Source organism: Humulus lupulus, chromosome 3, assembly GCF_963169125.1.
Source record: "Humulus lupulus chromosome 3, drHumLupu1.1, whole genome shotgun sequence".
In the NCBI taxonomy this organism is placed as follows: domain Eukaryota; kingdom Viridiplantae; phylum Streptophyta; class Magnoliopsida; order Rosales; family Cannabaceae; genus Humulus; species Humulus lupulus.
In genome coordinates, this window is record NC_084795.1 from 20,029,664 (window position 1) to 20,040,944 (window position 11,281).

At 42.9% G+C, this 11,281-nt stretch overlaps 1 protein-coding gene across 1 annotated transcript; it reads left to right on the top strand.

Moving 5' to 3' along the window:
* Nucleotides 1-391: 391 nt before the first annotated feature.
* On the top strand, nt 392-1,044 carry LOC133820983 (uncharacterized). Its single transcript, XM_062253529.1, has 2 exons — nt 392-679; nt 758-1,044. Exons 1-2 carry the CDS (start codon nt 396-398, stop codon nt 924-926), a joined length of 453 nt encoding a protein of 150 aa, XP_062109513.1. The 5' UTR covers nt 392-395; the 3' UTR covers nt 927-1,044.
* Nucleotides 1,045-11,281: the final 10,237 nt, after the last annotated feature.

Consider the following 11,281-nt stretch of genomic DNA (forward strand, 5'->3'; position numbering starts at 1 on the left):
AAAAGAATTCTGGTGAGGTTAGGGTAGGAGTTCTTGCAAAAGTTTTATGGTACTTATCGCTTATACCTCGTTTGATTCGACTTTATCGAAATGATGATCATGCTAAAAACTTAACATGGCATGCCAATGATAGAATACAGGATGGTAAACTTAGACATCTAGCTGACTCACCTGCTTGGAAGAGAGTCGATTGGAAATGACCTGAGTTTGGTAACGAACCTAGAAATATTCGTTTAGGCCTTTTGGCTGATGGAATTAATCCACATACTTCCCTAAGTAGTAAATATAGTTGTTGGCCTGTTATGCTCGCCTAACTTATTTTATTTTGAAATTTATTTTATTTTAACTTTTCCTTGGGTCATAAGCAGAAGAGAAAGCATGAAGATATTGAGGCAATGATACCTTCCACTCAACATCCACAGCCCCCAAAGCTTCCGCGTGTAGAGCCATTGACACAGGAGGTAGTGTCAATCTCTCACAATGATTCGACATCTATGTCAAGCAATTTGACCTCTTTATTAAAGTTTGTATCACCATGGGATAATGACTACCACAAGAAGATTAATATCCCATCGCATGTTTTTGGATACAACACGATTGCTACACTTTTCAAGGATGATGTGACGCAATTTTGCAACATGGACAAGATTGGGCAAACTCCAATGATATTGTATTTGAGGTATATATTCATGTCTTTTATAATTTCAAGTTTCAATTATATGCATGTCTTTTATAATTAAATATGATTAATTTCTAGGTTGTTGGATGATATACTACATACCAATGGGTTGGATCATTTGTACGCATTTCAGCATCTAGGTGAAGTTAGTGTAGGTCATCAGAATAAGCGTGCCCAAGCACTTAAAGATCGATTCATTCAAATGGGCGAGAAGCAGTTCCTTATTTGTCCCTGGAATAACAAGTAAGTTTATATTGAGTTTTGAAATGTTAAGTTCATATAGTCATCTTCTAAATATTTGATTGTTTGTTTTCTAGTGAACATTGAATGTTATTGCTATTTCAACCTCACTCACATTCAGTGGCGTTCTTGGATCCCATTAACCTTCAATTATGCATTGAGATTAAAAATATAGTTAGGCTGTAAGTTTATATAAGTTTCATTCCTTAAAGTATATTATCTTTTTAATAGTACTTGTTTGCTAATTAAAATACTTTTATTATGTATAGTGCTTTTACGCTATATGATACAGAAAAAGGAAAAAGAGTTGTAAGTCTAAAGTATTATAGTCCAAAAGTAAGTAACATTCAACTTTATAAAACATAAGATTTAAATTACAAGTATACTAACAAGTATATGTAATATACTTTTACATTTGTCCATGTTAACAATGCCGACAACAACCAAAAACAACAGAGTGCGGTATCTACTGCATGAAGTATGCTAGGGATCTCATTTCACAACAAAGAACCAGAGCATATCTATCGAATAATGTAATAATTAAATGTGTTTACCTTTTAACTTTAATAAAGTTATATTTTAATTTCATATATATTTGACATGTAACTTATAATTTAAATTTGCAGTTCAATTCACATTTACCATATACTGACGCAAAACTTAATGAAGTTCAAGAAGAGTGGGCAAAATATATTCTACCGCATCTCGCTAAATGATGGCATGCTTGATTATTACCTATGTGAGGGGATTTAATCATTTTTTGAACTTTTTATTTCTTTTATTAGAAATTGTTAGAACTAATCAAATACAAAATCAATCTAACAAATTATATGTAGTTAATTTAGCTTTTTGAGGTGTATACTGTGCTAAATATTCATTTTATGACAAACTATTTTGGAACTGTGTATTTCTTTTATTTAGAAAGTGTTAGAACTAATAAAATGTAAAGTTAATGTTACCAATGTTAATTTAATTTTTGATGTGCATTCTTTTACTGCAATTGATACGTTGATTTTGAAACTAGGGGGCATTGACAACATATTTGCAATGTCCTCTGGTGTGGAAACTTTGCGACAGTTAAAAACTGTCACAATAGACAACCAATCCCGACACATAATAACTGTCGGCGTAGCCAGCAACGGCGACACCTATTAACTGTCGGCGTTGCCAGCAACGGCGACACCTATTAATTGTCGGCGTAGCCAGCAATGACGACACCTATTAACTGTCGGCGTAGCCAGCAACGGCGACACCTATTAACTGTCGGCGTAGCCAGCAATGGCGACACCTATTAACTGTCGGCGTAGCCAGCAACGGCGACACCTAATAACTGTCGGCGTTGCCAGCAACGACGACACCTAATAACTGTCGACGTAGCCAGCAACGACAACACCTAAGAACTGTCGGCGTAGCTATTCTATGCCGGCATAGGTAAATACAACAGTTAGTCGACTGTCATCGTTGCTCAATGGCGACAGTTAAAAACTGTCGGGAAATCCCATTTTTGTAGTAGTGCTAGTGAAATGTTCACTTATCTGTTAAGCCCCGGTGACCCTATTGTCACATGGCTAAAGGGAGTTGTACCCACTTTAGTGACTTTTCCAATTGTCACTCCTCTATTTGGACTGAAAGTCCTGAATGATTATTATGATCATTGCTGATATTATATTCATGCTATATTGTGTTTTCTTGCTGGGCATTGGCTCATGGGTGCTATGTGGTGCAGGTAAAGGGAAAGAAAAGCTCACCCAGCCTTGAGTGGAGAGCTTAAGTGGTGATGTGTACATATGCGGCCGCTTGACCACCATGACCAAGGAGTTATCAGAGGAACTAGGGGGTTTACCCTATTTTTGCTGCTTATGTCAGAGGGTTTGTAAATTTAAAATAGTAATAACTGTTGATCTTGATTTTGGGCAACTGACACGGAGTCAAAATACGCTTGACGTGGATGAATGCGTTGAAAAGAACGTGATGACGAAGATAATAAGAACACGATATTTTATAGTGGTTCGGCCCCAGGATCTGGTAATAACCTACGTCCACTTAGATTGTTATTGATGTGAGATCCAAAGGAGTGATCAAAGAACTAGGGTTCAATGAGTTTCACCAACCTCTGAAGAATAATACAATATGACTAATTTGATAACTCTAATCTCAAGTGATCTAGAAATTAGAAAAAGAAAAAGGGATCCTCTTCCCTGAGCCCTCTCTTCTATTTATAAGCTTAGGGAAGATTTACATTGATTTGTTACAGATATGATTTCCTAAATAATCGGATACTCAGGAAATCATGGGAGATAATTTCGGATTCCATCATAACTGCCTAATTTCCTCTGCGTATTATGTGGATATGACCAGGCTGGTCGTATAAAGGAACCGATCGCATGATACTGAATATCTCCCTGGTCGATAGTCGAGCACAGATTATGCCAGATGTCAGCCACGTGTAATTAATGCCAGCCAAATCAATCACTTCTTGATTTTTGGGATAACATTTGCCCCCAAGTTTGTTTAGCGCGACCAGCAATAAAGAAACTTTAAGGGAACAACCGTTCATATTCCCATGATGTCTGTCAGAATCCCCGTGCATTTTCGAAAACCGTGATATAATTATGTCTAATCAAGCCTTTTCGGTTTCCAAAAAGGAAATTTGACAGCTTATACACTTCCCCACGTTTTGAAAGTGAGAAGTGATGATTACTGCCTTTTGGCTGTCCCTTCGATCCCTATAAATAGGCTTTTCTTCTCTTTTAAGAAATTTTTACCCATCACCTTTGCCAATATTTTAAAGAACTTGCACCAGAGTTCGGAGCTTCGAAAACCAGTCCGACGTCTTGCCGCAGGTCTTTCGATTGAAGTTCCCATCTTTCTCCGAATCTCCATTTTCGCCCAGGTAAGAACTTCGTTCTTTAAGCTTTCTATTACGCCATGCATGCCATTTCTGTACTCTATGACCTCTGCGTTCTTGAATAGGGTTTTAAGAGTTTCTTGGTATAAGCCATCTATTGCTAGGTAAAAGTACGTTTTTATGCCTTGTATGGGTTAGGTCGATACCTTGATATATAGAATCTCTGATTTAGGACGTTAGGTTGACGAAAGATTCAACCTTTAAGCTAGGTGAAAAAACCGAAATTTTTTCCCGCCCTTCAGGAGTCGAAAAAGTTCCTTTCAGAAAACATTTTTCTTTCCTTTTTGTTTCTATTCGTCTTTTAAACTACCCACATTGAAGTTAGTGTAGGACTAGGATGCTGCTGGTTATTTAGGCATGAGCAACGTTATCCCAGCTCCTCCCACTACTTCGCGGATTGTGTCTTATCTCCTCCATTGTCTGTTTGCAGTTCATATGCAAGACCCTTGGGGGGGAGAAAGACCTATCGAAGACGAACTCTTGGCCCAACTGCTCGAGGGCGAAGAGAATCCATCCACGCTGATTCCAAAAATTCCATTTTCACGCTCTAACCCAAATCCTCCACCAGCTCCTACTCAGAAAATGGCCAGAACAAAAACCAAGGCTAGAAAAAGATGCAACCCTTACTCTCCAAGTCAGCCTCCTGTTGATGCTCCCTCGACCAGTGGTTGAGGTGAATTCCCTCCTGAAACCGAAGTTCAGAGGCGTGCCCGTCCTCGCCATGCCGACCAGTCGGCTGTCGAGTGGCATGTGGTATCCACAAGTACGGTGACAATTCGCATGATCAACAACTATTTAAATAAGTACAATCTGACGGGGATATCCCTAGTCAGACCTTCCTTAGACCAGCGAGCTAACCTGCCAGGGGGGGCTTATAGCACCTGGTCGAGATACCATATCGAGACGGGTGCTACCCTGCCTCTTCATTCATTTTTCCAAGGGGTGGCCCCTTTTCAAATTACCCCGAATGGGTATAGGATGCTGGCCGCACTCTATATCCTTTATAAACTCAAGAAATGGCCAGCCCCTTCTCCTCACGAGGTCAATTATCTGGTTGATCTCAAGTCCAACCCCAACCAAGATGGTACTGGGTTTTTCCACTTTTTCCACCAGGAGACAAGACGCACCTTTCTGTCCGAGACCACTCATATCTCCAACGTGGGGAAGTATCATATGGAGTACTTCCTTACGCCCGACATCGCCGTGGACAATCTGGCCTTCACCCAAGGAGGTAAGGAAAATAATGATCCTTAAAACAGTAGTTCCTGCGCTTTAAATCTTTCTTGTCGTAATACTTCACTGTTCCATTGTGTTTCAGGTCCATGGTTACGCCCGACCCCCACTCCAGGAATGGAGTCGAGGGCAGAACTCTTAGCCAGTATGTCAAATGATGCTAAGAGTGTAAAAAACTTGATCAATGAGGCTAACCTTAGGTTGGCTGGCCTTAAGAGCTCCCAACCTGCGACCAGCGAACACGCGGCGGGTGGTGTTCATGCTGATGTGGGAGCTGAGCAGGGACCCGATCAGCAACCTCAGGCACCTCCTCCTAGAAGGAGGGCAACTGGGGTTACAATCAGGGAACCTGCTGTTCCCCACCAAGTAGCAGAACCGTCGGTCCCCAAGGGCAAGGGGAAACAAAAGGATGTTGAGCCTACCGAACAGTCTGACGACTCGTCGGAAGTAAACGGTATATCATTCTCATTTTTGAATAATCTGCCAATTCCTTCCCATCTATTTGATGGGGACAGCAATTTTAGGAATGCCCCTACTTTAAACTCAGATTTATTCCAGGAACTAGGTAGTTCAGTAGATAATGTTACGACCAGTAGGTGTAGCTTGGGTATTTTATTTGTAATCCTTTCACTTCGATCTCTGCTGCTCGTGATCCTCTAATCTAATCTGTTCGAATTGTTTTCCTTTGTGCAGGTATGGACTTCTTCGAGCATTACCAAACCGCTGCTACTGCTTCTGTCCCGAAGGACAACAAAAGGGCTCGAGGGGAAAGCAGTAAGACTCCCTCAAAGATGGCTCGAACGTAGGATGCTCTCAGCGCCGACCCTTCTAAGGAGAACATGACACCTCTGCCTCCCATCGAACAGTCGTCGCCTGCCTTTGTGAATTGACAACCCTCTTCTAGGGTCGCTGGTAGAGAGACTCTGGACAACTTGTCCGAAGGCTCCCTATCCAGCCTTGTGGTCGAGTCGGCCAGGGAGAGAATTTACAAGCTCTCAAAGCACAGACGCAGCCAGGTCGCCATCAATGAAACTGCCTCAATGGAGGTCGACCAAATCATTAACCTAGGGTTGAATGAAATAGTCAGCGTAAGTCAATTTCTGTTGTTTCATCATTTATTATGACTTCTATTCCTTACTTTTTCGTTTTTTGTTTTCAGGGACTACTGTCTTTAACTGCTGGCTGGCGCCGTACTGGGGCGCTGGTTTCTCGCGGGTAGAACTTTGACGCCAAGCATGCTCAGTCCAAGCAAGCACTTGAGGATGAGAGGAAAAAGCTGCTCGAGGAGAACAAGGAGCTGTCCAAGCTGAACGAACAATTATGCGAGGACCAAGCCAACCTCACTCAAGAGCTTCAGGAAAGTCAAGGGTCCCTGAAGAAAGCTATCGATGAGCGACACAGATGGAGGGAGAGTTCTATACTCCACACCCAAGAGTGTAAACAGCTCACACTCGATCTGACCGCCAGCAGGGATGAGGCAAAGAAGCTTGAGGAGCGGGTGCGCGAGCTCGAGGGGCGAGTACAGGAGCTTGAGGAGGACAGAGCTAAAAATCTGTAGAAGTACAAGGAAGCCACCTTCCTCTGATTCTATGACTTCTGGAAGCACAATCGGGAGGCCAACGTTAACTATCTCTCCGAGCGGTTGCAAAGGACGCTGATGGCGCAATGTGCTGCTCGGCTAGAGGCGGAAGAGAGAGCCAAGGTCCAAACCACTGATGCTGATGCTGCAGCTGGACCTCCGGCTGATCAGAGTGCTCTTAATCCAGAAGACTCTCCTGCCCCCCAGCAAAATTAGTATTTTCTTTTATTTTCTCCAGCTTTTATGGCCCACGGGTCTTTTTGTAAAGACAATCTTTTTTCTTTTATTGCTGCGAGCGCAGCTTTTTTACTTATGCTTGAACAATTACATCCGAGTAGTATTGCTCGCAGTGTAAAGGTCTTTTCCTTTTAATTTCATATTTACATCTGAGCGCTAATGCTCGCGGTGTAAACGATTGCCTTTCTGATATCATAATGTTTCTTTTATTATAATACCTGTTCGTATGACCGAACTTAGCATAGTACTTTGGTTTGATTTTACAAAACATAAATTTTTGAAAACTGCTCTAAGTACCGTAGCATGTTTTCACTTATTTTGTTCATGTGTTTACGTACCTCATGGTACGCTTTGCTATCGATGTACCTTATATGCCCCCCAAGTGATCTAGGAGCTTTAGGTCCTTGGTCACTTGCCTACTGCTCGTTGCAAAATTTAATACTTGTAATACAGCAAAACAACACACGTAATGAACAAATACTTGTAAAAATAAATTTACAAATGCTGGCAAGAATGACTGACTGCGCACAGTCCCTTATAATCTCGTATTAAAAATGGACTAAACATGTCTTTACGAGTGATCCTAAAAAAGGATCTTACATTTATAAGCGATTAGCCATACAACGTGGCTAACCCTTTTTTTCAAAACTTGTAAAAAGTAAAATTTAATACAAGCCAGTCCTTTAAAAAGGACTGTTCACTGATAATACTTGCGCAGGTGTTCTCCATTCCAATAGCGTGGAACGAGATCTCCGTTTAGGCGTGCAAGTTTGTAGGTGCCCAGGTGAAGGACTTCTTCAATCTGGTACGGTCCTTCCCAATTGGGTCCGAGTACTCCAGCAGTGGGGTCGCGGGTGTTCAAGAAAACTCGTCGTAGCACCAAGTCACCGACGTTGAATTTCCTTTCTTTCACTTTTGAGTTAAAGTACCGGGCGACCTTTTTCTGGTACGCAGCTACTCAGAGTTGGGCTTTTTCTCGTATTTTGTCAATTGAGTCTAGGGACTCCATCATCAGTTGGCTGTTCTGGTCCTGGTCGTATGTTATGCGTCAATGTGAGGGGGGATCTAACTCGACAGGTAACATGTCCTCATATCCGTAGGCTAAGGAGAATGGGGTATGACATGTCGCTGTTTGATGAGAAGTTCTATACAACCAGAGGACTTCAGGCAGCTGCTCTGGCCATGCTCCTTTAGCATCTTCAAGCCTCTTCTTCAGGGTGTCCTTAAGCGTTTTATTTATTGCTTCGACCTGCCCGTTCACTTGTGGATGCGCAACTGAAGAAAAGCTCTTGATAATCCCATGTCTTTTGCAGAAGTCGGTGAACAAGTCACTGTCAAATTGGGTTCCGTTGTCTGAAACAATCTTCCAAGGCAAACCATAGTGGGAAACAATGTTTTTGATGACAAAGTCAAGAACTTTCTTGGTCGTTATGGTAGCAAGTGGTTCAGCTTCGGCCCATTTAGTGAAGTAGTCGACTGCCACAACGGTGTACTTCACTCCACCCTTTCCGGTTGGTAGGGATCCGATCAAGTCTATCCCCCATACTGCAAAAGGCCATAGACTCTTCATTTGTTTCAACTCGCTTGGGGCTGCTCGTGGAATTTTTGAAAACCTTTGACATTTATCACATTTTCGTACAAACTCCATCGAATCTTCGTTCATGGTCGGCCAGAAATAACCTTGCCTTAGAATCTTTTTTGCCAAACTTTGCCCCCCAGCGTGATCCTCGCAGAAGCCTTCATGTACCTCTTTCATGAGCTCCTTTGCTTTTTCTGGTGTAATGCACCTGAGTAGTGGCATGGAGTATCCTCTTCGGTACATAACACCATCGATCAGTATGTACCTAGCAGCCTGCCTTTGTAGAGTTCTGGCTTTGTTTCTATCTATTGGTAGCACACCATCTGTCAGATACTCTAAGTAAGGCGCCATCCATATATCTTCCATTCGGATTTCCATACTGGCTTCTATTGCTCGTATGCTTAGCTCACTCAATCTTTCTACTGGCACAATGTTCAAAGTGTCAGCATCTTTCGTGCTCGCGAGTTTGGCTAAGGCATCTGCATTCGAATTTTGATCCCGCAGTATTTGTTGGAGGGTATACTTTGTGAACTGGGCTAGCAGGTCTTTTGTTTTATTCAAGTAGGCCACCATCTTTAGACCTCGTGCTTGATATTCCCCAAGAACTTGATTCACTACCAGCTGTGAATCACTATAAATATCGAGCGTCTTTATGCTCATGTCTTTCGCCATTCTCAACCCAGCAAGGAGTGCTTCGTATTTGGCTTCATTATTTGATGCAGTGAAGTCGAACCTAATGGCGCAGTGAAATCGATGCCCTTCTGGCGTTATCAATATCAAACCTGCTCCTGCGTGACATTCGTTAGACGACCCATCCGTGAATAACTTCCACGAGGGTGTTTCATCATGAGGTTCAGTCATATTAGGTTTTTTGCATTGCTCGTCGTTTGGGAGTTCGGTGAACTCTACAATGAGATCGGCCAAGACTTGTCCCTTTACTGCTGCTCGCGGCGAATATGTAATATCGAACTGCCCTAGTTCGACTGCCCATTTTAACAATCGCCCAGCTGCCTCTGGTTTCTGGAGGACTTGCCGAAGGGACTGGTCGGTTAAAACTGTGATAGGATGGGCTTGGAAGTAAGGACGTAGCTTCCTGGAGGCTAGGATTAAACAGTATGCTAACCTCTCGATGGGTGGATACCTCAGTTGTGCTCCGATCAGTCTCTTGCTTACATAGTAAACTGCTTTTTGTACGCCCTCTTCCTCTCGTACTAGTACCGCACTAGCAGCAACTTCAGTGATCGCCAGGTAAATGAACAAAGTTTCTCCTTCGATTGGCTTTGATAAAATGGGAGGCTGTGCTATATGGGCCTTCAAGGCCTGAAAAGCTTGCTCACAGTCTTCCGTCCATGCAAATTTCTTATTTCCCCCAAGTAGATTGAAAAAAGGGACGCATTTGTCTGTTGATTTTGAAATAAATCTACTTAGGGATGCAATCCTCCTGGTTAAACTTTGTACATCTTTAATCCTTTCTGGAGATTTCATGTCGATCAGGGATTTTATCTTGTCGGGATTGGCCTCGATTCCTCTTGAATTTACAATGAACCCCAAAAACTTCCCTGATCCAACTCCGAAGGAACATTTGAGGGGATTTAATTTCATCTGGTATTTGTTCAACACATCAAAACATTCCTGTAAATCCCTTACATGTCCTTCTGCCTTCTTAGACTTTACCAGCATGTCATCCACGTATACCTCCATGTTTACCCCGATCAACTCTTTAAACACGTGGTTAACTAACCGCTGGTAAGTCGCACCTGCGTTTTTCAGTCTGAAGGGCATTACTTTATAACAGTACAAGTCCATATCGATTCGAAAGCTGGTGTGATCTTCGTCAGGGGGATGCATGCTAATCTGATTGTAGCCTGAATATGCATCCATGAAAGAGAGGATTTCGTGTCCTGCAGTAGCATCGACCAACTGGTCAATTCTTGGGAGTGGGAAGCAGTCCTTTGGGAAGGCTTTATTGAGGTCTGTAAAATCCACACAGGTTCGCCGTTTGCCATTAGGCTTGGGAACGAGCACTGGATTGGAGACCCACGATGGATAAAACGCCACCCTGATGAACCCATTCTCCTTTAACCTCTCAACTTCTTCTTTTAAGGCTCTCGATCGATCTTTATCGAGCAGCCTTCTTTTTTGCTGCACGGGCGGATAAGTCTTGTCTATGTTCAGGACATGCCTGATAATTGCAGGGTCTATCCCAGTCATGTCTTTGTGCGACTAGGCAAATACTTCCTGGTTCTTCTTCAGAAATTCCACCAGTGCATGCTTCATGGTTTGTTCCAGGTTTTTCCCGACCTTCACGACTCTGGTCGGGTCTTCTTCATCAAGTTGGACCTCTTCCAGGTCCTCGACGGGTCCTATGTTCTCTTCAAAATCCCCAAAGCGAGGATCTAAATCTCTATCCTCACTTTGGGCAACACCCTATTTGGTGACTTCATCACCAGATTGGGCTTGTGTATCAATTGCCATCTGCAACCTATCTGAGGTAATGCTCTTTGATGTTCCCTTTTTCGCCTTCGTGATTGAGGCATTGTAGCACTCTCTGGCCTCCCTCTGGTTTCCCAACACGCGTCCTACCCCAGCGTCTGTTGGGAATTTCATGGCCAAGTGCCACATAGAGGTGACGACCCGTAGATCAACCAGTATAGGCCTTCCAATGACGGCATTGTACGCCGAAGGACAATCGACTACTATAAAAGTAGCGAGTAATGTCCTGGTAGCAAGCGCTGTACCTGCTGTCACCGGTAGTCTGATTGACCCTGCAGGGGCGAGTCCCTCACCAGAGAAGCCGTATATTGTTTGGTTGCCGGGCTCCAGGTC